Here is a 26,698-nt window from a genome sequence, read left to right as displayed (position 1 = left end):
GCTTCATTTGGAGAAAATACACGAAAATAATTCAGAATCACAGACATAATTTTGGAAATTCCTTTATGTGTTGACAAATATTTCTAAAGTTTTGCTTTTATATTCTGAATAAAATAGACTGCAGTGCTGTCCTCCGGAGGTTAGTAGTAACTTCTTTGTTTTTCAGACACTGCGTTGGCCAACGGTCATGCCACAGACTATTTATTTGTTGGAAATATTGTTTACACGGTAAGTTTATTTCTCTGTGTACTGAGCCATTCTTAAATAGCACAGGTGTGGACTCTGCTTCTCAAAACCCTTTATATAAAGCTGTTCTCATTATCATTTATTTCAGATCGTTAAACTATATATTTTAGAGTCCTTAAAGCTCAGAATGGTTGTGAAATGCTGACCTCATTTTCTGGTGAAGATTAGGCAGGGTCATGGTTTCTACACAATGATGAACAGATTTCCCCATTCTTTAAATGACCATTCCAGGTCTACCTATGTGGGGGGTGGGAGGAAGGGGGGAGGGGGGAGGGGAGGGAGGGACACTGAAGAAGGTGATTTCTCCCAAGTTAAATAAAGAGCAAAATTAACTATTACTTGTGAGAAGACAACCACTAAAATGAGGGCTTTTCTTGACGTAAATCTGTCTGTAGTCCCTAAAACTAGCCCCTAGGGCAGCGGTTCTCAACCTGTGGGTCGCGACCCCTTTGGGGGTCGAATGACCCTTTCACAGGGGTCGCCTAAGACCATCGGAAAACACATATATAATTACATATTGTTTTTGTGATTAATCACTATGCTTTAATTATGTTCAATTTGTAACAATGAAATTGGGGGTCACCACAACATGAGGAACTGTATTAAAGGGTCGCGGCATTAGGAAGGTTGAGAACCACTGCCCTAGAGCATTAGCACCGAGATGGCACTTGCCCAGTGCAGCTGCCTTGGAGGAACTGCCTCGGAGAGGATATTTGAGATGCCTCCTGGAAAGTAACTAACTCACGAAGAATAATACCGTCTCCCAAATGCCTCTTTCCTTCACAGTATGTTGTTGTCACTGTTTGTCTGAAAGCTGGTTTGGAGACTACAGCTTGGACTAAAGTAAGTTTTCTCTAGAATTATTTCTCTATTTACTCTAGATATTTTTCCTGGTATGATACTCTTTGTAAGCCTTGGAAAAACAGTAAGCAATGTCCAACTGTCTTATTTTATTTTGCATGTAAAAATGTGGTTTGATCTTTATCAGGGCAAATTTGCAATCCAAAGTTTTCTGATGATTCATTTGCTTGGCACTTAATAAAGCTCTAAGCTATTAACAGTAATCTCATTTCAAATGTATATGCACATTGTAAAAAAAAAAAAAATACAGGCCAAAAAGGAGAATTTTTAATTTCTATAAGTTTACCATCAAGAGATATATGACCACTTCACTATATGACTTTCTAGACTTTGTTCTATGTGTCTTTAAAAGATAATGCATTATAGAACATAGAGCTTTGTCATCTTTTTCACTTAAAAATACATTACAATCATTTTCCATCCCTTGGGGTATACTTCTATAAAATCATTGTTCATTATTAGAGTATTAAGTCTTACCAATATTCCATCACTTATTTAATTAGACCCCATTTTAGACATTTTGTTTATTTCCAATGTTTGGAGATTATACCATTAGTTTCATGATTGTCTGTCACTGCTGTTTAAATAGGCTCCTAATTCTGTGCTGAGACAATGGGAATGAGTGGGAGATTAATGTCAAAACAGGGAATCTCTTAAGAAACAATGGCAATTAATCCAGGTGAGAGGGGATAGTGGTTTAGCCTGAGACTTTAAAGGAGGAGGTAGTAAGAAGTATTTATTGGGGTGACATTGGTTCACAAAATCATACAGGTTTCAAATGTGTAACTCAACAGAACATGATCTGCATACTGCACCAGGCACCACTGCCCCAAGCACAGTCTCTTTCTGTTCCCATTTATCCCCCCTTTGCCCTCCTGCACCTACCCTCACCGCCTCCTTTTCCCTCTGGCTATCCACACACTGTTGTCTGTTCTATGTTTCATATATATGTTTTTTATACCTTCTTTCATCCACTCCCCTACCTCCCCCCATTTCCGATACCTGTCAGTCTGTTCCATGTATCCATTGAGAATCATGATATTAAGAGGACAAATAACAAATAATTCACAATTCATTAGATGGTTAAAGGGGCATCATGAGATATAATATCCATTCCAGATTTTTTTTAAAAAGTTACAGTATTTGGAAAATGAAAAGAACAATGCCTCAAAATGGTAAATAAAATCATCTTGTTTGTTTGTCTGTTCAGTGTTCTGTTACTAAACTAATGAGACCTTGTTTTATATAGCTCCAAATTGTAGCAACTGGTGAGGAATAAGACAGGCCTTCTAATACTATGGGTGGATCTAGAGGAAGATCAGCTGTGGTGGCCAAATCACCTTTGTCTTCAGGGTAGTTTGGAGCCACTAGTCATTTGAACTCATTGTTCAACATTTGGAGACAAGGAAATTGAAAGATTGAATTCTCCAATGACTTCAGAGTCGTAGGAATCTTCCCATAAGGAAGGCTAACTTGGACACAGAGGTTGTGCAGCTGGTGGAGTCAGGTGGCTCTCCTGTGCCAGTGGGGCGGCCCTGCCTGAGTATGTGTTTTCTTCTGCAGTTCAGTCACCTGGCTGTCTGGGGAAGCATGCTGATCTGGCTGGTGTTTTTTGGCATCTACTCAACCATCTGGCCCACCATTCCTATTGCTCCAGATATGAAAGGACAGGTCAGTGCTACTAACTGTGAGTGGACTTCCTGTGTCTCATGAAGTGATCCTTTCCTGTGTGTGGGCTTTCTGTGTCTCATGACAACGATGAACTTCAGGAGAGTTGGTGTGCCTCTTGCCATAGAAATGTATCAGGAGGGAAACAAACCAAATCAAAGCACCAGGAAGTGGCTGTCCAGTCCACAGAAATGGCATTTGCAATTTTAACTGTTGTGAAAATTATCAACCTAAATCCTCTGACCTACGCAGCATGTCCACATTTCTGTAATGAATTCTGTGTGAATTACACACAATTCTGATGTGTACAATTCATGGCTCTTGGAAAACTAGGGATATTTGGTGTTGCACCATAATCCAATGAATGTGTCGATTTTTGTTTTGATGTTAAGTGTATATTTATACTCTGATTAGTTAATAATTAGTCACCTGTGAAAGATAAATCTAATATCTCTATTAACCAGATCATCAATTAGTCAGAATATCTCATTGTTCATCTCTTGAACTAAAGAGACTGTGATTGAAGATTTTTACACTTGTTTCCATTTTTTTTCACAATTTCTTTATATTTTCATTGTCCAATGTTGGAGATTGAGCCATCAATAATGACAGGCTGAATCTTAGAATTCCCCAGTATGGGGTCTGGAGAGAAGCTTGACAATCCCAGGTTCTAAACCTCCTCCAGGCCCAGAGCCAGCACTCCTACTTCTAATCTATTCCCTGGGTCCTTAGGACCCTGAGTTTCTTTCCTGAACAGCCAAAAGCCCACTTCCCACACCTATCTGATTCTATCCCCAGTTCCAGGCCAGTGTGAACACCCCTGGGCCCAAGGGGCTGCTATTTGCAGAGGGTGTGCACTGAGCCCGTTGGATGTTAACACTGGTGTGCACAAACATTTGCATGAGGATGCTGGTGCTGTAGGACAGGACCAAGGGTAGGAAGAAAAGGACTGTGGGTCAAGGGCTTCCTCTGTATCCACTGGTGTTCCTGGCTCAGGGATACATATTTTAGGGGCAGGCCTGTACATGGCACACGTGGCTGCTATAATCTTTGCCTCACTTACTCTGCAGAAATGAACCAAAACTCCTGGGTCTGCCCCGGTCCAGGTGCACATCCAGCAGCTGTTTCATGTAAAATAATCCAAAGGTGGCATTGCTTGTCTCTTTCAATTGGTAAATCAATTAGCTGATGTACCACAGGGTGCCCGGGTGGCTGCCTTTGTGGATGGGTGCTCAGAGGTACAGACATTTCCCCCTGGAGTGGACTTCTGTATTTTTAATGCATCTTTGCTTTCTGTAAGGAACAAACACAAACACATACACATTCTTTTTCAAATCCAAGTGACAGAGGAAATTACAGAGCAGTGAATGGATTGAGGAGATTGTTGTATAGCAAAAGGAGCATTTCCCAGCAAAGACACTTTGTGTACATTTAAGGAAATCAATTATATTTTTATGCAACATGGTTTGTCCCCAAAAAGCAAGTCAAGGAAAGTATTTACAACAATCTTAGTCACTTGTAAGTTGTCAGTGTCTAGATATCTGCTTTGGGTTCCCTCCCTTCTAAGGATGGGTGAGGTCTGACGAATATTTTATTTGGGAATTTTACTTGCAGGACAATAAAAGGGTCTGCAGCTGATTGCTGTAGATAGTTTCTAAATTAGAGGACGGTGACAGCTGACAGGATGGACTCAGTTGATATGTGACTGGCTAATAAAGCCAGTTCCTTTAAAAGCCGCTCCCAGTGCCAAACCAGAGACACACTCTTAGGCTGGTTGTTGATTCTCACTCCCATCAAGAGGTTGACTTTCAAAGTGTAGGGACCACATTTGCCAGGCAGTCATTAACATGCCACATTTTCACTATCCAAGTTGCATGCTGGTCTGAGTGGTTTGAAGGCTAGTCTTAATGGTGAAATTTCCATAGTTGGAGACTTTTTGAAGACATTTAATGAGCTATTTCTACCACCCGAAAGCAAAGAAATTGTATATTAAATCACCTGTCATTTCAGTATAAAAACATTTTATTTTTTACTTATACCATGTCGTTTAACTTTTTTGCCGGTTGGTTTGTTTTCATGAGACAAATGATGTTTTGAAGTCAAACACGTCTGGCTGAGAGTGAGGCTTTCATTAGACATTGAATGAGATGATTAATGTAGTCTTCGTGTCCTGGGATTTCTTAGTCGGTAATCCACTGTCTGTGTTTAAAGAGCCGTTTATTATCTGCAGTCTTTCTCTGGGAAGAATTCTGATTGGGACAGGGTATCAGAAAATAACCTCAGAGCCAACTTTAGGACTATTTCACTTGGTATCTGACACCCAATGGTTTGTTCTTTGAAAAGTGGTAGAGGATTATTTAAAAAAAAATGTTTAAGATTTTTAAATTGATTTTTTTAGAGAGAGAGAAAGGAAGAGGGAGAGAAAAACATCAATGAGAGAGAAAGAAACATCGATCTGATCAGCTGCCTCCTGCATGCCTCCTACCAGGGTTTAAGCCTGCAACCCAGGCATGACCAGTCAGGGCAAAAAACATTTTTAACACTTTAAAAATCAAATGGGAGGAGACTGGCTAAAACTAGCCTAAAGTCTAATTTTCTGCTTCCTAAAAAAAAGGGGGAACTGGGCCCAGGTGTAATCAGCAAGAGGATTGACTTTTTTGGGGAACTGTTGAAAATATGCCCAAACCATGTTCATCCCTTTGGTTCTAGGTTGATGTTAAGGCAGTGATGGCGAACCTTTTGAGCTCGGCGTGTCAGCATTTTGAAAAACCCTAACTTAACTCTGGTGCCGTGTCACATATAGAAATTTTTTGATATTTGCAACCATAGTAAAACAAAGATTTATATTTTTGATATTTATTTTATATATTTAAATGCCATTTAACAAAGAAAAATCAACCAAAAAAATGAGTTCGCGTGTCACCTCTGACATGCGTGTCATAGGTTCGCCATCACTGTGTTAGGGACTACATGTTTGTGTCCCTTAAATATATTGAGGTCCTACCCCGAAGGTGATATATTTGGAGGTAGGGTCTTTGGAGGTAATTAGGTCATGAATGGGGTTAGTGATCTGACAAGAAGAGACCAGGGACTAGCTCACATTTTCTGCCGTGCAAAGATACAAGGAGAAGTTAGACGTCTGCAGCCTGGAAGAGGGCCCTTGCTAGAACCCTAATATCAGACTTCCAGCCTCCAGTAATGTGAGAATAAATCTCTGTTACTGATAAGTCACTCAGTCTGTGATATTTTGTGATAGCAGCTGAGCTAAGACAGTTGGTGAGTGCTTAGGAGGGAGGGGAAAAGTCTGCTTTATCGTCATCGCCACCATCATCATGATCATTATTTTAAGAATGTTTCTAGTTATTTTTATAAACCGTTTTTGTAGCTTATGAAGGAGCAGGTTTTTGGCAAATAAACATGGTTCCTTTGAGCTCTAGAATGAAGCTAGTGTCTGATGGCAAAGGGCATTTCTCACCCAGGAGCCGGAGACAGACTAACACACCAGACGTTGTCTATTCATAACATCATAAAATGTTCAAAAGATGCATTGTTTCTGCTGGGGTTTCCTAAACTAATTTGATTAAATATTTCTTTGTCTCATTCATTATATTTGGAGTTTTTCTCACGAGGGGGAAGGCAGGTTTTCCCTGAGGGCAGAAGGAAGGAAGGCTGTAGAAGGAGAGTTATTTTCCACTGTCAAAGTCTCTATCTTCCCTAAAGCACCTCAAGGTATGGTGGGTGAAACCCAACCAGACAAGGAGCCAGGAAGTCCCAGGGAAAGTTGCTGAAATCAAAAAAGTCATCTGTGTACTTCCTCTCCCAAAAATATGCAACATTTGTGGTATTTTAAGGAACACCCTGTTTTTCCATTTTTCTAGGCCTAAGCCAGGTCTAAAGTGAATTAAAAACTCAAGTTATGTCTCTCCTTGGGATAATACCAAAGTCCTCAGCTGGGGAAAAAATGTGTGATCTTTATCTGTAATAGGGGACCATTTGTTTTTCTTTCTGCCAATAGCAAAACCATAGGTAACAAGCTTGTCCATATCGGGTCCCCAAAGCCAATGCTTGAAGGTGAATGACAAATTCTTTTAGTCCAAAGTTGTCTGCTGAAGTAGAGCTTTGAATTAGAGAGATGAGGAGACCTTGACTTAAAACTGGATCAGGAAATATGCTTGTATTTTCTTCATGAGCTTTTCACTTTAGGAGTGTCTGAGGAGATGCCATCTTATTTGACCTCTGTTTAAAACTCAAGCGACCTGCCCCAACTAGCTTTGTAACCTTTAGTAAATCATTTAAACTGCATTAAGTTCCTTATCAGCAAAGTCAAAATAATATCACCCACCCTGATTACCTTACAGGATATAATAAGATAACCTGTGGCAAATGTATAACATGCAGACTCTTATTTTCCCTGGAGTGATCAATTATTTTCAAGTTTTTATAAATGAAAACATTGTGATTTAAACTTCCAATTCTTGTTGGCCATGGAATTGTAATTTTTTATAGGTTCTAGGTGTGATGTTTCTCTTTAAACTCCATTGACCTCCTGCATCTGAATCATCTGGGTTGCTTGTTAAATGACAAACTCCCCTCCACCACCACAAAAAAAAAAATGCATAGTTACAGTACACACACACACACACACACACACACACACACACACACTGAATCAGAATCTATGGGTGTGGAGTCCCTACCTCTGATTTTTAATAACTCTCCAGGCTATGCTTCACTTTAAATTTGAGAACCACTGCTCTAAAACACCTAGCATATTACTCCGTGACAGTGTAAGCCAGTTCTGGGTGTTATAGGAGAACATGGTATATTTAAAACATTCACAACTGACATATTTCTCAAGAGCGATGGTTATGTAAGACACGACTGGTAGCGCCAGTGACTGCTTTAAGGCATCTAGCTTTCTAAATAGAGGATTATACCGAAAGACATTACATCGTTCACCATGGAAAAATACTCCTCACCAACATTGGTGCTTTTCCTTTAAAATTCTTTTCATTGCTAGTAAAACAGGAGGGAAAAACTTTCACTTCAAAGCCTACAAACTGCGAACTCTGTCTGCAGTGCCAAGCTCCAGGCTCTAACCAGTTTCTGGCATATGTCGAGCTTTTTAAAATCCTAAATACAGGAATGGATTTGCTTTGGAGTTTTATATACACACTTGTGTATACACAATGCAAATCCCAAGGGACTAAAAGCAAACAGGGGGAGGGATGGTTGCCGTTTGCCATCCTTGAATCTTCCCTGAACAATTGCCTTCTCCTGGACTGTGCAGCCCAGTACGAACTCAGGTCCAGGCATTTCCCACATGCAAAAAAAATAAGTGATTTTGCTTCCAAGTTGCTTGTGCTCTAGGAGGTAAGCTGACACGTACTGGTAACGGTCACGACTATTGCTGTCTTTGCTCCGCTATGGTTCCAGAACGTCTCTGCAGGACAGATGCCTATCTGAGGGCCAGGAGGGGATGTGTCCTCGGGTTAACTTTCTGTGGGGTGGGGACATGGTTGTTTGTGCCCACCTGCCATCCTCCTTCACTCTTTCCTAAGGGGCTCAGTTTGCCTCCACATACCACTCCTGTGCAAGAAGCCCAGCACCTTAGGGAAGTCATTTCCACCCCAGACTCCGGGGAGACTGTGACCCCGGCCCCTTGCTGTACGGAGTGGTTCAGAAACCCTGAAGGAGGTGCGAGGAGACATTCGCTGGGGTATTCTGAGAAAGAAGCATGTTTGCTCCTGAAGGAAATCCATCGAAGAGGTGGGCTTCTCTTGTGCATGACATAGTTGCTATGTGGTGCCTGGAGTTGTTCAGCCACAAGGAGGGAATCCAGAATCCTACTGCTGCTGTGAAAGATGGAAGAGAAAAACAAAAAGCAAAACAAACCTAACAAGCTCTTATGGAGCCAGCGGTGAAGCCCACCCCCAGGCAGGCTCGCCAGGCCACACCCCCTGCACATGCTGCCTGTGCTTTCTGAGCAGCAGGTGCCCAGGAAACACTCTCCACCCATGTGGATGCTGGGTGTTTCTTTGATATTCACAAATATAAAACCTTGGTTGGTCAGGCTCCTGGTGGGGTGGCTGGGACTTCCCAAGTCTGCTAGCCATCAGGCTATGAACCCCAACACTTGGTCGCTGGGGAAATCGCGTAGGGTGATGCTTGGTGCAAACCAGATGTCAAATAAATGTCAGTCAATTCTCCTTAAAATGTTAATTGTATCTGAAGTGACTTACCCTGCAGTGTAAGAGAATATTTAAAACATAAATGTGGAGTTAGAAGGCATCTACATACTTTAGGTTTGAGCAGCAGTCTTCTGCCCACGCCACCCCCACGCCAGTAAAGCAGGCTTCAAACAATGATCACTTTCAGTACGTTGTGGAAAGCCTTAATTTTTTTGTTCCTGCTCTCCCTTCCCCCTGCACAGTTTCTCCATGCTGGCAGTTTATTTTATTTTGGCTTCTTGTTTCAGGGATGCTGTGGGCTAATTAGAGGCCAGGCGGCTTTGATTGTGAGTTGTTTTTCTCTTGGGTTAAAGGTTTTGTTGTGGTGTTGGCATTTGTCATTCATTCTGATGTTAATTTTTTAAATATCTGTCAGCAAATTAAAGTACACATTAAATGCTGATTTTGTTTGTTTGTAATATTTATATCCAGTGGTCACAGGGTATGTTTGATGTGGTTTTGAACTTTTCCTTTCTCCAAACATGTGGGAATGTGTATGTGGGGCCCTGGAGTTGAGATTCTATGCCCGGTTTACTTCTCCGACATCTGCCTTGTCTGGTGACTGTAGCTGTAGCTCTCTCCCCGGAGACATTGGAGTTCTGTAGATTTGTTCTATTGAAGAGGTAGAGGTGCCTGGAAAAGGCCCCCAGATAAAGGATTCATGCAAGAAAAGACAACCAGGGTTGGTTAGACTGAAAAAGAAGAAAATAGAATCACAGCACACTATTAAGGACATGCCAAAGTTTTCATATTCTTTGCAAATGATGATATAAAGCTATTGCTGCCCAGCCAGTGTGGCTCAGAGGTTGAGCATCAACCTATGAACCAGGAGGTCGAGGTTCAATTCCCAGTCAGGGCACATGCCTGATCACAGTCTCAATCCCCAGTAGATTCTCTCTCATCATTAATGTTTCTATCTCTTTCTCCCTTTCCCTTCCTCTCTGAAATCAATTTTAAAAGTATGTATTTTTTAAAAAGCTATTGTTGACAGTACTAAGATGACCAAAATATAGTGAAAGAATTTTACAGTAGGAGAGCGTTTCAGTTACTGTTGTTGCCATCGGTGTTGTAAAACATCAAACATCCATTGAGAAGATCATATGCTTTTTGAACCAGGATTAGCCAGCTGTCATCCAGGTTTGGCATCCCTTTAGCTAAAGATAGGAAAGAGATATCTGGGTTACCTGAGTCTATGCCTGAAGTGCACTTTCATTCATGGGAGACAGGGGGGTTGGCAACTATTGCAACCTGATTTTGGTAAAAGATAGAACTTGCAAAAAGGGCATATTTAAATGTTCAGAAACTTGCCAGTGTGCTGTGAAGGCTGGCCCCACCCAGTCCGCTCAGCAGCAGCAGGCGCCTTGTGCATTCTTGGTGCTGTGGCATCTTGTCATCTGTCACCTGCCCTACATCCATTTCCCCCTTTTCTGGTCACAGCCCCTAAATCCCTTCTCTTTCAGAACATGCATTCAAGCAGTGCTAGTTCCCCCTCAACTCCCCCTCTGCATCTGGACCCACACCCAGGAATAGTCACCCAGAATCTTCATCTCATGGACCACAGCTGTTGATTCAGGAATGGGTATGGTGACCCACACCAGACCACTGAGACACATTTTGGATTTTTTTATAGAAACAGGGGAAAGAAAACACTCTCTTGCTGCTGGGTGTGTGATATAGGGATGATACCAATCTGGAGCTACTAGGGACCACCACAGAGAGGGCGTCTGGCCGGGCTGAGTGCAAGAGGAAAGCCGAACTGAGAGAGACAGCATTGAGTGCACTCCTGGATCCCACTCTGCCCAAAGCAGAGCATCTTTGAACTTTTAAGTACACATAAATCAACATTTTTGCATAAGATTCAAGTGAGATTTCTGTTACTTCTGAAAAGAACCCTAATTAGTCATGACAGACACAAAAGGTAAAATTGGCTGTCGTCATATTGTGGAAAAGCAGCTAGGGAATGTCTCCTACTGTGAGTCTCCCAACCTGGAGTGCCAGGGCCTTTGCCTCCTTTTTGTGGTTTCAGTGTGTCCCTCCCCTCCACCCCAAACAAGAAATACAAGACAGGCTTGAGTAGAACTCATTGTTTGAAACAGAGGTGGAAGGAAATCAAAGCTTTTCTAAGAGAGGCCTCTTTCTCGGCACCAACCATTCAAAGTGGCTTAGAGTCAAATGGTCCTGAATAGCACCATCCAATAGAAATATAATGGGAGACACATGTAATTTAAAATTTTCCAATGGCACCATTAAAAAGGTAAAATGATTTTTTTGTCTCATTCAAATCAACAAACGACAAGTGCTGGCGATGATGTGGAGAAAAAGGAACCCTCGTGCACTGCTGGTGGTAATGCAGACTGGTGCAGCCACTGTGGAAGACAATATGGAGTTGCCGCAAAAAGTTAAGAATGGAACTCCCATTTGACCCAGTGATCCCACTTCTAGGACTATATCCCAAGAAACCAGAAACACCAATCAGAAAGGATATATGCACCCCTGTGTTCATAGCAGCACAATTTACAATAGCTAAGATTTGGAAACAACCTAAGTGCCCATCAGCAGATGAGTTGATTAAAAAACTGTGGTACATCTACACAATGGAATACTACGCCGCTATAAAAAAGAAGGAACTTTTACCTTTTGCAACAGCATGGATGGAACTGGAGAGCATGGAAGGAAATCAAAACTTTTCTAAGAGAGGCCTCCTATTATGCTAAGCAAAATAAGCCAGTCAGAGAAAGATGAATATCACATGATCTCACTCATATGTGGAATATAATGATCAACATAATTTGATGAACAAGAATAGATCCAGAGACAATTGTCAGGGGAGACGGGGGGTTGGGGGGGTGTTTAGAGAGCAACCAAAGGACTTGTATGCATGCATATTAGCATAACTAATGGATACAGACACTGGGGTGGTGGGACTTGCCTATGGTGAGAGGGGGGGGGGGGGCGGTCATTGGGGGAGGGGGGAAAGGAGACATATGTAAAACTTTAGACAATAAAAAAAGAAAAGAAAAGAAAACAGGTAAAATGAACCAGGATAAGTTAGTTTCATTAACATATTTAGCCTAACATTTCCAAAATATTATCACTTCAACATGTAACTGACATTAAAAGAAATTATTATTGAGATAATTTACATTCTTTTTCTACTAAATCTTGGAAATTTCATGTGTATGTTAGATTTACAGTACATCCCAAGTCAGACTAGACCTATTTCAAATGCTCAGTAGCCACATCTGACCAGTGGTGACTGTATTGGACAATACAGCTTTTCACCAACAGATACTTGGGAACACAGAGTCACTCTTCACAGCTAAATGCAGTGGAAGTGAGACTAACAGGTAGGAAACCCAGCTGCCAGGTTCTCCAGGTCCCTCCACTGCAACCAGGGTGTGACTACCTAACTTGGATTTTCACCACTTGCAATAAAAGGGTCTCAGGTATTACACAGACTTTCCCTAAAATGTGGGGACAACTGGGCTGTTAATCAATGCTTAGTAACTGCTTTATGCAGAGTTTGTAAACCAAGATTTATAAAGCATGGATCTGACTTCAGTAGTTTTTCCAGTGTGTTGGCTAATATCCTAACCATTTCCTCCTGAGTGTGGGAGGGAAGAGGTCAGGACCCAGGACTTCAGTCATGTTTATGTCACTCTGCAACCAGCTGAGCAGAGATGGCCAGTGCCACTGAAAATAAAGTGTCTGTTCCTAACAAATGTTTGATCTGTTTGGTAAGTGGCAACTTATAAGTACAATTATTATCCTAGTTATTAATTCCTAAGGTTGTGTAAACCCTTAGTCCTTTATCCTTCTTCAGTTTACCCTTCCCCCATCATTATGCTGAATTCAAGCACTATCCTTTTTACTCCTAAATATCTCTTCCATATGTCTCCTTCCATCCAGTTCTGGTCCCATCCATTTACTAGTAGTTGGTGCTGCAGCATTTCTTGCCTGGACCGTTACAGTAGCCTTGTGACTGATTTCTTAGCACCCATCTGTCAGATCTATTGTTCTACTATAGCCAAAATAGTCTTTCAAAACACAAATCTGGTGTAGTTATTTCCCTGGCTTCCATGGCCCTCAGGATAAAATTCCAGGTCATTTACCTGACCTCATAGGCCCTGTGAAGCCCTGAACCCTGCTGCTGTCAGAATCTCTCTTGCTCCTCACCCCACCATGCTGATCTTTTCTCACATGCTGGTGCTTGGGAGCCCTGCTTGCACTCACAAAGTGCATTTGCACCTCCTTGCCTCACTGCCCGAATGCCCTGGTCTCCTCCCTAGCTAATGATTGACTACACAGTTCTCAGACCTCAGGTAAGTCCTTACTTTCCAAGGGTGCCTTTCCTTGCTTCCCTGGCCAGATTAAATGCTCCTAGTACATGGTCTCTTAAACAATTTACCTTTCCTTTGTTTCACTACAACAATAAAAAATTTACATTAGTGCATGTAATACCACCTTACAACCATTACGACAGCTACTATTTAAAAAAGAAAAGAACAAGTATTAGCGAAATGTGGAAAAACGGAATCCTTGTGCACCATTGTTAGGAATGTAAAATGTATCACTGTGGAAACCAGTATGGAGGTTCCTTGAAAAATTAAATATAGAATCCTATCTAATAATAGACAAACATGGTAATTAACCGTACCTCCGACACGCTTCTCATTGACTAATCAGGGCGATATGCAAATTAACTGCCAACCAAGATGGCGGCCGGCAGCCAGGCAGCTGAAGCGAACAGGAGGCTTGCTTGCTCCAGTGATGGAGGAAGCCAAGGTTCCCCGCCTGCCACCGCCCAGCTCTGAGCTGCACTCTAAGCAACTATATTGCAATTATAGAAGCTAAACAATCCCCAGAAACCTGCTTTTAGCCAGCCGGGCCTCAGAGCTGGAGTTGCAACAGTGTTTCAATTATAGAAGCTAAACAAAGCCCAGATACCTGCTTTCAGCAGCCGAGGTCTCAGAGCTGGAGCCGAGCCTCAGAGCTAAAGCCGGCTCTCAGCTCCAGTGACAGCCATAGAAGGTAAATAAATCCCAGAATGAAAAAAAGGAGAGGTTAGGAGCTTCAGTCACCCGCCAGCCTGAAAACGGCCCTCAGCCCCTCACCCAGACTGGCCAGGCACCCCAGTGGGGACCCCCACCCTGAAGGGGGTGTGACCAGCTGAAAACAGCCATCATCCCCTCATCCAGGCTGGCCAGGCACCCAAGCGGGACCCCCACCCCCCGATCCGGGACACCCTTCAGGGCAAACCAGCCGGCCCCACCCATGCACCAGGCCTCTATCCTATATAGTAACAGGGTAATATGCAAACTGACCCTAACAGCATAACAACTGGGAATGACTGGTCACTATGACACACACTGATCACCAGGGGGCAGACGCTTAATGCAGGAGCTGCCCCCTGGTGGTCAGTGCGCTCCCACAGGGGGAGCTCTGCTTAACCACAAGCCAGGCTGACGGCTGCCAGTACAGCAGTGGTGGTGGGAGCCTCTCCTGCCTCCTCAGCAGCACTAAGGATGTCCGACTGCAGTTTAGGCCTGCTCCCTGCTGGCAAGTGGACATCCCTCGAGGGCTGCCGGGCAGCCAGAGGGATGTCTGATTGGCATCTTAGGCCCAATCCCCCTGGGAGAGGGCCTAAGCCAGCAGGTGGTCATCCCCTGAGGGGTCCCAGACTGCGAGAGGGCACAGGCTGGGCAGAGGGACCCCCCCTACCCCCCCGAGTGCACAAATTTTTATGCACTGGGCCTCTAGTTATCCTATGATTCAGCAATTCTCCTTTAAGTATATATCCAAAAGAATTGTGAAAGCAGAATCTCAAAGAGATATTTGCTCACCCTTGTTCCTCACAGTAGTATTCACCATAACCATGAGGTAGAAGCAACCTAAATGTTCATGGACACATGAGTGGATAAGTAAAATATTATCTATACATACAATGGAATATTATGCAGCATTTAGGAAGAAATTCTGTCACATACTGCAACATGGATGAATCTTGAGAACATTATGCTAAGTGAAATATGCCAGTCACAAAAAGAAAAGACTGTATTATTCCTCTTATTTGAGGTACCTAGAGTAGTCAAATTTGTAGAGACAGAAAGTAGAAGGGTGGTTACCAAGAGTTGGAGGGAGAGGCAAATGAATTTAGTGTTTAACAGAGTTTCAGTTTTGCAAGATGAAAAGGTTTTAGAGATATGTTGCACAATAATGTGAATATAGTTAACACTATTGAACAATATACTTTAAAATGATTAAGATGGTAAATTTTATGTGTTTTTACAACAGTGTTTAAAAATTTACATTTTCATGATTAATATGAGTTTCTTCATCTGAACAGTAAGTTCTATGAGAAAAGTGAATGCTCTTCAATATATCCTTGGCACTTACCTTCCGTTAATTCTGGCATTCAGTAAATATTTAACTGAATGAATTGATGAAATTAACAACCTCTCAAGTACAATTGGAGAGTGTATTTGGCTTTGTGCAATACGTGCTTCATAACACAAGCAGATGACAAGTACTCAAACATTTGGAAATAGCCTCGCAAGGATCCTCACATATTAAGTGATTGATAGATTAATGAATTTAGCATCTTTCTAAAGAGAAGTGTGTTAAAAAAAAAAACAAACACAAAACAGTAGCACACACCTTTTTCCCACCAAAAGAATGATTTCCAGTTACAAAATTTTTAGACTTTTTCCAGTTAAAATTTTAGTTAGCTATTTCAGCTACATGGGTGCTATCTGCAGTATGATATTCATTGATATTGATATCTGTAAAGGGTTAATAATAAAGTTTAGTTACTTACTGTAAAATCTTTGTTTTGGATTTGATATTGAAGAAAAGGCAAAAATTGAATCAAAATGGATTTTTTAGTACCTAATTCAAGGAAGTACTGAGATAATCATTGTCCAGTGGTCTTACTATGGGAGATAAAACCGATAAAGATAGTGGATCACAGATAGTTCTAGCAGAAATGTATGTTTCCTAAGCCAGTACATCATTGGGCAGCATTTTCATTATTTTGTTGAGAGAACTAGTATTTTTGGAGTAACAAATATAAGCACATAATTGGAGAGGACATTTGGTCAAGAAAATGTCAAGCTTAGGTAGAGTTTAGTGAGCAGCTGGCCTCTAATAAATCTTGGATGATTTCATGGAAAAAATGGACCCCCCCTGGCAGGATTGTTTCTTAGTCAGTCAGATGGTGGAGCCTTCCCGGCCCATCGGTTGTCTTAGAAGAGGCTTAAAGAGGTGGATCTGGCACCAAGAGACGAGCTGAGACATAAAATTTTAGTGTCAAGTAAAGTGATATTACAAGAAAAGAAAAAGTTTAAGATTTGAAAAGTCCCCAAAACACAGCACTTTTTAAAAAATTCTTTATTGTTTAAAGTACTACATATGTCTCCTTTTCCCCCATTGACCTCTCCCCAGCCACTCCCACTCCCCAGCACATGCCCTCACCCCTGCCCCCCAGTGTCTCTGTCCATTGGTTATGTTTATATGCACACATTCAAGTCCTTTGGTTGACCTCTTACCCCCTAACCCCCCACCTTCCCTCTGAGGTTTGATGGTCTATTCGATGTTTCTCTGTCTCTGGATCTATTTTTAAAACACAGCATCTTAATCAAAGGAAAGAAAAACAGTAAGTAAAGGGATTCTGCATCCAGGAAAACCAGAAGAAGCAGAGGTGGGAAAAGGAAAGATGGAAGGCAAAGTGACTGCCATGTGGGGGACGAGAAGTCTTGTGATGGAAAAGGCCAAGTGGAGCAGTGAAGGCTAAAAGGAGAGGGCTTCAAACTTTCACTGAAGGCAGTTGAGAAATTTTCCTCAATGTGGCATCAAAAGGGAATAAGAATGGCCATGAATAAAGCTCCTGTAACATATCATTTTTTGCCTTTTTATGATAATATGTGAAAAGTAATTCTTAGAAACGAAAGAAATAGAGGGCATATGAATGTTATTCTGCATTAATCTTTCTTACTGCTGAATCAGTTAAAATGAATCTTAAAAATAATTGCCCTTGTCTGGGCTGTATAAAAATTTTTTAATCCTTCCAGCATTAGAAAAGAATTAAATATTACCTCAGGACATTATAATAGGTTTTTGTAATATAAAATTACTGAGATTTTTTAAAAATCTGAGATGATCATGATTTTGGAAAATAGCTCATTATGCCAGACTAGTTTGTTTCACACAGGTAATATAAAGTCAAGAAGCAACTTTAGGTACAAACTTCCAATTATAAGATAAATAAGTTGTGGCGATGTAATCTACAACATGGTGACTATAATTTATAATACCATACTATCATTTAATAGAGGCCCGGTGCATGGATTCATGCACCAGTGGGGTCCCTCGGCCTGACCTGCAGGGATCAGGCTGAAACCGGCTCTCCGACATCCGCTGAGAGGTCCCGGATTGCAAGAGGGTGGTTCTCGAGTGACGCACCCCAGAATTGGTCTCCCTCCTCTCTGGTTCCAGGTGTATAACCCAAGAACCGCAGCTGCCAAGTCACCGCAGCTTGACAGCTCCTTCGTTGAGCATCTGCCCCCTGGTGTTCAGTGCATGTCTAGCTACCAGTCGGAGCCTCTGCTCCCTGGTGGTCATTGTGTGCCATAGCTACTGGTCAGATGGTCAGACGGTCACTTAGGCTTTTATAGATATAGATAATACTGTAGCGGTGATTTATAATTGATATTTGCTAAGAGTAGACAGTTCTCATCACAAGTGTATAACTATATGAGGTGATGAATGATTACTATACTTGTGGTTATCATTTTGAAGTATATATATATGTGTATGAAATCATTATGTTGCACACCTGAAACTAATATGATGTTACTAGAGGCCTGGTGCACAAAATTCATGCATGGGTAGGGTCCCTAGGCCTGGCTGGCGATCAGGGCTGGCTGGGGCCTTCCTTCCCCCAGTTGCCAGCTGCCGGCCAGGGCCTTCCTTCATTCCGTGCTGCCCCCTGGTGGTCAGCACACGTCATAGTGAGCAGTTGAACTGGTCAGTCGAACTCCCGAGGGGACAATTTGCATATTAGCCTTTTATTATATAGGATATGTCAATTATATCTCAAGAGAACTGGAAAAAAAAAGAAGGCAACTTTAGATAATTAAAAAGTTGTCTACATGGGGACTTGTTCATTTTGCTAAAAGAAAAAATTATTTCTTTTTTTTTTCCAATGCTTTCAGTGGTTCAGATTTAGCGGAATAAGGTTAATGGAGGTAGTATTCTCATAATACAGCATAAATGTGAATTCTACTCAAGCCTTTTATAAAGTTCTCTTGACATAGGTCATCTTAGTGATGGATTGCCACCTAGTATATGCCATTTTAGATCTACTTTCTCCCCAAATGTTTTTTTTAAGAAGAGCAATTACTTCTTTATTTCTCAGTATCATTTATGTAACCACTGAGATTGGGTTGTCATTCTAGAAAGTTGCAGTTTGGATCCAGAGCTCTGCAGAGCCCACCTTTTTAGCAGCCAAACTTCTGACAGGTGAACCAAGCTTCTAAAAGTCAGAACTCTAAGTATTAAACATTTGATGAATAATGTGATATATTTGGAGCTGTACTGTTTGTGAATTCTCCATTTCATTTTGTTTCAGTTTCACGGAGATGTTTATATTCATTAGTCTTCTTTATATTTTGCCTTCTTTAAAGCTAATTCTTGATTGTTTTTTCCTGTTGATGTCCTCTATCACTTCCTCCTGGCTCTTCCCTGAACTCTAGTTTTCCCTCAGTAGTAGTTTCTAGGAGTTTCTTAGAGTGGGTGCCTTTCTAAACTTTTGGACACTATTGTGGTGGTTTAAGTTTAAATTTTAATTTATTGATCATAGTTTTACCAAGAAAACCCTCTCAAAACCAACACCTCTGGGGTTTATTACCAAAATTACTATCATCATAAATTCCTAAGTCATTTTATGAGCCCCCAAACCTTCAGCCATGGCTTAGAACATCACCGTGTTCATTAAGGGCTCATTTAAGACATTCTTTATTACAAGTGATTGCCAACAAAGGGAAAATGCTCCTTTTTTAGTGGCCTCCTAACAGAGTCTCAACTGTACATAGAAAGAGAGCCTTCAAGACCTGAAATGTATATGTCAATCTTAGCAGATTTCCTTAGAAAATAATTTGGTAAATAGATTGTAAGCAAAGGGTTAATAGTTGAACAACTCACTTCCACTCAACACTGGAGAAAAATAGGTTTTCAGTTATTCCCTTTAGATGGAAAACTCCTTAATGACAGCATACTCAGTTGCATGTAGAAGACAGTTCAGTGTTTAAAGAATAGATGGCTGAGGTGGGAGTGGAGGGCTATGTGCATGAAATGAGCTGCTTCCTCGGTCATCACCAATCAGGCCCCTCAGACATGCCCGGTTACTTCTTATTTTTGTATAGTTTGTATCAAAGCTAATGAGTAATGTTACAGAATAGTGACCATATGGTGAATCTGAACAATTTTGACTAATTCTGTGTCATCCACATGCTTGGTACCCCAGTATCCTACACTCTGAAATATCTAAAGCACAACTCTTTGATGTCTTCTCACCCTGACACATTCCTTCATGTTCCCTCTCTGTTGAGTGACGTCGTCATCATCCCATCGTCATACATGCTAAATTGACCTGCAAGCTACCTTCCTCAATCTCTCCCTCATCACCAGAGCTCCACCCTGCACCACCAGATGTTGATTCAACATCATTAATTTTCACTTCGTGCAGCTGTATTGTTTGTGTGTTATCGCCTTTGTAGCATTGTATCACCAGTCTCATATCTGATATTTTATGTTATATACTCCAAGAGGCCACAAATGATCTGCAAACATACTTGGTCTATAGGATGTGTTGAAATGACAGGAGAGGAGAGAACCTTTGGTATTGAGGACAAAACTTTCAGTAAACTCAAAGTCAGGACTCTGAATTGTCTTTTGTTGTGACTTATTTCCATGAAAAAAAATATCTTAAAATGTTTACTCTTATTCCCTACTAGTGTCTCTTTTTTAGAAATTTTTTACCCAGTACCGAGGAAAATATCTCCAGTAATGGCACTAAATGAAGGCTTTTGAGGGAGAGCAGGCTGCTCCGTTGACCTTTTGCCTTGACTTGCCAGTTTGGGCTATAACCCAAACATGCTAAACTTTTCTTTATTAATTATACTAGTTAAGGTCTTTGGTAGCAGAGAAAAAAACTGGCTTTGACTTAATAAACAGAAAAGCAATAAATAGAGGTAACAATGCAGCCCGCACTATTTATGGAAAGGTGTGTAGTTTGTAGAACCCACAGAGGCTATCCTGGGACCATGTGGTCAGGACATGACCTGGCCCTGCTGCCATTGGCTGTGTGCCTCTGCTAGTGATGGACTTTGGACTCCACCACTGAGAATAATCCTTGAGTTATCCAAGTACAGGCAGGAGCATTTAATGGACAAGCCCAGATCTCCTGCCCTGCCCCTACAGTTTCCTCTATACAATGGTTCTTCTAGCATATTTATTATGAATTGACTCAAATGTGTTTTTAGAAATATCCTGATGACCACCCATATTCTCCTGCAATAACAGAGGAAAAAATAGGAGTTAGAAGGAGAACTCTGGCCCTTTGTTTTGAACAGCTTCTGTCAATGAGAAGACAAATTTGCCTAATCTACCAATAACTGGAATAAGTTCAGGATGTATACTTCATAAACATCATAGTTAGTAATGAGCATAGACCAGTGATGGCGAACCTATGACACGCGTGTCAGAGGTGACACGCGAACTCATTTTTTGGGTTGATTTTTCTTTGTTAAATGGCATTTAAATATATAAAATAAATATCAAAAATATAAGTCTTTGTTTTACTATGGTTGCAAATATCAAAAAATTTCTACATGTGACACGGCACCAGAGTTAAGTTAGGGTTTTTCAAAATACTGACACGCTGAGCTCAAAAGGTTTGCCATCACTGGCATAGACAAAGCAAGAGTCATCCTTATAAGAAAATTTACAGGTTGTATGTAAAGATGGCGTCCAGCAGGATGGCAGTGAGGAAGAGAGTGTGAGAGAGTGAGGGAACAAAGGGGAGTGTGTGGATGTGTGTGTGTGTGTGTGTGTGTGTGTGTGTGTGTGTGAGAGAGAGAGAGAGAGAGAGAGAGAAGGAGGGAGAGAGAGTGTTAGAGACAGTTAGATCCTGCAGGACTTTTGGAGACTGGTAGACCAGGTGGTCTTAAACTGTAAGACCCCACTGACACAGCAAGCACTCCTGGGTGGCCGGCACTGGCACAGAAACCATGCCATCTTTAAGGGCAGAACTGCTGAGACTGGGAACCCAGACTCACCACCACCCACACTGGCCTCAGACACAAACCGGGACCCTACAGCCACTCTGGACAAAGACCTGCTAGCACAGCTGCAGACCCAGGGACACTGAGACTCTAGACATCCCAGCTACAGATTCCTGTAAATCACAGAGTGCATCCCCCACCTGCTGGCCCACTGCAGCAGCATAGGGCATGCACAACCCATGGCTCGCGAGCGGGCCACCCGCCGACACAGGGCAGCCATGCAACCTGGCCCCCTAGCAGGCCCGTGACTCGGATTCTCGGTGTGGAGGTCCCACACTAACCCACGGCGGCCAAACCGAGCACCCTTGACTCTGATTCTTGGCACATGCACGCGAGGTCTCTGATTCTCAGCACTTTTGTGCGAGGCCCCCCGCTGACCCAAAGCCAATCTGAGCACCCATGACTCTGATTCTCAGTGCACGTGTCCAAGGACTCTGATTCTCGGCGTGGAGGCCCCCAGGTGACCCAAGGCAGCCAAACCGAGTGCCCACAACTCTGATTCTCAGCGCACACACGTGGGGACTGTGATTCTTGGCACACACACATGCAAGAAGCCTCCCGCTGATCCAAGGCAGCCAATTCAAGTATCCATGACTCTGATTCTCGGAGCAGGTGTGAGGCCCCCACTGACCCAAGGCAGCCGCACAGAGCACCCGTAACTCAGATTCTGGGTGCATGTGCACCCGGGGTTAGGGGGCTGCTGCTGACCCCCAGTAGCTGTGCCACCAGCCCCCAGGTGGGCCAACTCTCACCACCTGTGGCTCCTGCCAACCCACTGCAGCCATGTGTGTCGGTGCCTGAGCTCTTCAGTGACACTCGGGTTGTGCAATGCTCCCGCTGCGTGTGGCTCAGGCCCCCACAACTTGGCATTTGGACCTTTTGGTATTAGCATAAATGGAGAGACAACAAAACAATCCCCACAGGAAAGAAAAGGAGGAATTGCCAAGAAAGAAACTAAATGAAACAGAGGCATGCGATATGTCAGAAAAAGAATTCAGGGTAATGGTCATACAGTTCATAAACCAGATGGATGAAAAAATCAACAACCTATGGAAGAATCAGGAGGAAATCAAAAGCGATATAGCTTCAATCAAAAACACAATGGAAGGTTTCAACAGTAGACTAGGAGAAGCGGAGGACCAAATTAGTGGATTAGAAGAGAGGGTAGAGGGAAAAGCCCAATCTAAACAGCAATTGTAGAAAAAAATTAAAAAGCAGGAGGAGAGCCTAAGGAAGCTTTGGGATAACATGAAACAAAGTAACATACATATAATAGGGATGCCACAAGGACAAGAAGAGCAGCAAGGATCAGAGAACCTATTTGAAGAAATAATGACAGAAAACTTCTTTGACATGGGGAAGAAAAAGTCACACAAGCACAGAGAGTCCCAAGAAAGATGAACCCAAAAAGACCCACACCAAGACACATCATAATTACAATGGCAAACATTAACGACAAAGAGAATCTTAAAGGTTTGAAGAGAGGGACATAGAGTTACCTACAAAGGATCTCCCATCAGATTATCAAATGATTTCTCAACAGAAATACATCAGGCCAGAAGGGAATGGAATGAAGTATACAAAGTGATGCAAAGCAAGGGACTGACTCCAAGAATACTCTATCCAACAATACTATCAATCAAAATTGAAGGGGAAATCAGGAACTTCACAGACAAAAAAAAAGGCTAAGGAAGTTTATCACTACCGAGCCAGCAATGCAAGAAATGCTAAAGGGACTGTTGTAAAAAGAATAATTAGAAAGAGAGGAAGGAACACAGGCATAAAGAATATAAATGGCTACAAACAAGTACCTATTAATAATAACATTAAATTTAAATGGATTAAATTCTCTAATCAAAAGACATCAAATGACTGAATGGATAAGAAAACATGACCCATATATATGCTGTTGACAAGAGACCCACCTCAGAACAAGGGACTCACACAGACTGAAAATGATGGGATGGAAAAATATCTTTCAGACAAATTGAAATAAAAAAAAAAGCTGGGGTAGCAATCCTTATATCTGACAAAATAGACCTCAAAGTGAAGGCCATAACAAGAGACAAGGAAGGCCACTTCATAATTCTAAAGGGATTAATACAACAAGCGGATATAACTCTGGTAAACATACATGCATCTAATGCAGGACCACCCAAATACATTAAAAAAAAACTTCTGGGAGATATCAGGGGACAGATTTACAGCAATACAATCATAGTAGGAGACGTTAGTACCTCATTAACTTCACTGGATAAATCCTCTAGACAAAAAATCAGCAAAGAAACATCAATCCTAAATGACTCATTAGATCAGATGGACTTAATCAACATCTTCAGAACATTCCAACCCAAAGCTACAGAATATACATTCTTCTCAAGTGCACATGGATCATTTTCAACGATAGACCACATATGGGGATACAGGCAAAGACTCTCCAAATTCAAGCATATCAAGCATCTTCTCAGATCACAATGGCATAATATTAGAAATAAACTACAATAAAAACAATCACAAAAATTCAAACACTTTGAGGCTAAATAGCATGCTATAAACAATGATTGGGTTGCCAAAGAGATCAAAGAAGAAATAAAAAAACATCCTGGAAACAAATGACAATGAAAACACAACAATCCAAAATCTATGGGACACAGTGAAAGCAGTTCTGAGAGGAAAGAAAAACTGATAATAAACCATCTAACTCTGAAGATTTAGAAAGAGAGCAACAAGAAAGGCCCAGAGTGAGCAGAAGGAAGGAAATAATAAAGATCAGAGCGGAAATAAATGATATAGAGACCAAAAAAAAAAAAAACAATACAAAAGATCAATGAAACCAAGAGCTGGTTCTTTGAAAGGATAAACAAGATTGATGAACCTCTAGCCAGGCTCACCAAGAAACAAAGAGAGAGGACCCAAATAAACAAAATCAGAAATGAAAGAAGTGAAATAACAACAGACCCCACAGAAATAAAAAAGAATCATAAAAAAAAAATACTATGAGCAACTCTCTTCCAACAAACTGGTCAACCTAGAAGAAAAGGATATTCCTAGAAAAATACGAACTTCCAAAACTCAATCAGGAAGAATAAAAAATCTGAATAGGCCGATAACTATGGAGGAAATTGAAGGAGTAATCAATAAACTTCCAACAAACAAAAGCCCTGGACCAGATGGGAGCTTTACCAAACATTCAAAGAAGAAATAAAGCCTATCCTCCTCAGACTATTCCAAAAAATTCAAGAGGAAAGAATACTTGTCAGCTCTTTCTATGAAACCAGCATAACCCTAATCCCAAAACCATTTAAAAACAATACAAAGAAAGAGAATTATAGGCCAATATCCCTCATGAACATAGATGCCAAAATTCTCAACAAAATTGTAGCAAATCAGATCCAGCATTACATTAAAAAGATCATACACCATGACCAAGTGGGATTTATTCCGAGGATGCAAGGATGGTACAATACCCACAAATCAATAAATGTGATACATCACATAAACAAATTGAGAGATAAAAACCATATAATCATATCAATGAATGCAGAAAAAGCATTTGACAAAATCCAACACCCTTTCTTGATAAAAACTCTCAGCAAGGTGGGAATAGAAGGATCATACCTCAACATAATAAAAGCCATAGATAACAAACCTACAGCCAACATCATACTCAATGGGCAAAAACTATAACCATTTCCCCTAAGAACAGGAACAAGACAGGGATGCCCACTCTCACCACTCCTGTACATAGTACTGGAAGTATTAGCCATAGCGATCACATAAGAAGAAGAAATAAAAGGCATCCAATTTGAAAAAGAAGAACTAAAACTTCTTATTCGCAGATGACATGATATTGTACATAGAAAACCCTAAACACTTCATCAAAAAGCTACTAGAATTAATAAATGAATTCGGCAATGTAGCAAGATACAAAATTAACACCCAGAAATCTATGGCTTTTTTTATACATCAGTAATGAACTCACAGAAAGAGAAACTAAAAAAACAATCTCATTTACCATTGCAACAAAAAAATTAAGATACCTAGGAATAAATTTAACCAAGGAGGTAAAGGACCTGTACTCAGAAAATTACAGGACAATGAAAAAAGAGATAGAGGAAGACATAAACAAATGAAAGAATATACCATGTTCATGGATTGGTAGAATCAACATCATTAAAATGTCAATACTACCCAAAGCAATCTATAAATTCAATGCAATCCCCATTAAAATGCCAATGACATATTTCAAAGACCTAGAACAAACTCTCCAAAATTCATCTGGAATAAAAAAAGACCCTGAATAGCTGCAGAAATCTTGAGAAAGAAGAACAAAGTTGGAGGGATCACAATACCAGATACCAAGCTATATTACAAAGTCACTGTTCTCAAAACTGCCTGGTACTGGCACAAGAACAGACATATAGACCAGTGGAACAGAACAGAGAACCCAGAAATTGACCCAAGCCATTATGCTCAGTTAATATTTAACAAAGGAGGCAAGAGCATACAGTGGAGTCAAGACAGTCTTTTCAATAAATGGTGTTGGGAAAATTGAACCGATACATGCAAAAAAAGAAAGAAAGAAAGAAACTAGACCACCAACTTGCACCATACACGAAAGTAAACTCAAAATGGATAAAGGACTTAAACGTGAGATGGGAAACCATAAAAATCTTAAAAGAAGCCATCAACAACAAAATAACAGACATTTGTTGTAGCAATATCTTTACCAACACAGCTCCTAGGACAATGGAAACTAAGGAGAAAATAAACAAATGGGACTACATCAAAATAAAAAGCTTCTGCACAGCAAAAGAAACCATCAACAAAACAACAAGAGAGCCCACTGCATGAGAGAACATATTTGCCAATGTTATATCCGATAAGGGTTTAATCTCAAAAATTTATAGGGAACACATACAATTTAACAAAAAAAAGATAAAAAATCCAATCAAAAAATGGGCAAAGGACCTAAATAGACACTTTTCAAAGGAGGACATACAGAAGGCCAAGAGACATATGAAAACATGCTCAGAGTCACTAATCATCTGAGAAATGCAAATCAAAACAACAATGAGGTACCGTCTCAGACCTGTCAAAATGGCTATCATCAACAAATCAACAAAAGATAAATGCTGGCGAGGATGTGGAGAAAAAGGAACCCTCATACACTGCTGGTGGGAATGCAGACTGGTGCAGCCACTGTGGAAACAGTATGGCATTTCCTCAAATAATTAAAAATGAAACTTCCATTTGACCCAGTAATCCCACTTCTAGGAATATATCCCAAGAAAACAGAAACACCAATCAGAAAGAATGTATGCACCCCTATGTTCATAGCAGCACAATTTA

General features: G+C 41.1%; 1 protein-coding gene across 3 annotated transcripts in view; it reads left to right on the top strand.

Annotated features, from left to right (window-relative positions):
* The window catches only part of ATP8A2 (ATPase phospholipid transporting 8A2), a 547,249-nt gene that overhangs the window by 391,785 nt on the left and 128,766 nt on the right, over positions 1–26,698 (top strand). For 2 of the 3 annotated variants that reach the window (XM_023756696.1, XM_023756695.1), the window contains exons 30-32: positions 167–228; positions 1,033–1,089; positions 2,671–2,778. In XM_023756696.1, coding sequence (XP_023612464.1) covers positions 167–228; positions 1,033–1,089; positions 2,671–2,778 — 227 coding nt within the window. Of the gene's footprint in view, positions 1–166; positions 229–1,032; positions 1,090–2,670; positions 2,783–26,698 lie in introns of all 3 variants that reach the window. The other variant, XM_023756697.1, reaches the window with a different exon arrangement.

Source organism: Myotis lucifugus, unplaced genomic scaffold, assembly GCF_000147115.1.
Source record: "Myotis lucifugus unplaced genomic scaffold, Myoluc2.0 scaffold_98, whole genome shotgun sequence".
Lineage (NCBI taxonomy): Eukaryota > Metazoa > Chordata > Mammalia > Chiroptera > Vespertilionidae > Myotis > Myotis lucifugus.
The sequence above is the reverse complement of the archived record's forward strand: the minus strand, read 5'-3'. Positions and strand labels throughout refer to the sequence as shown.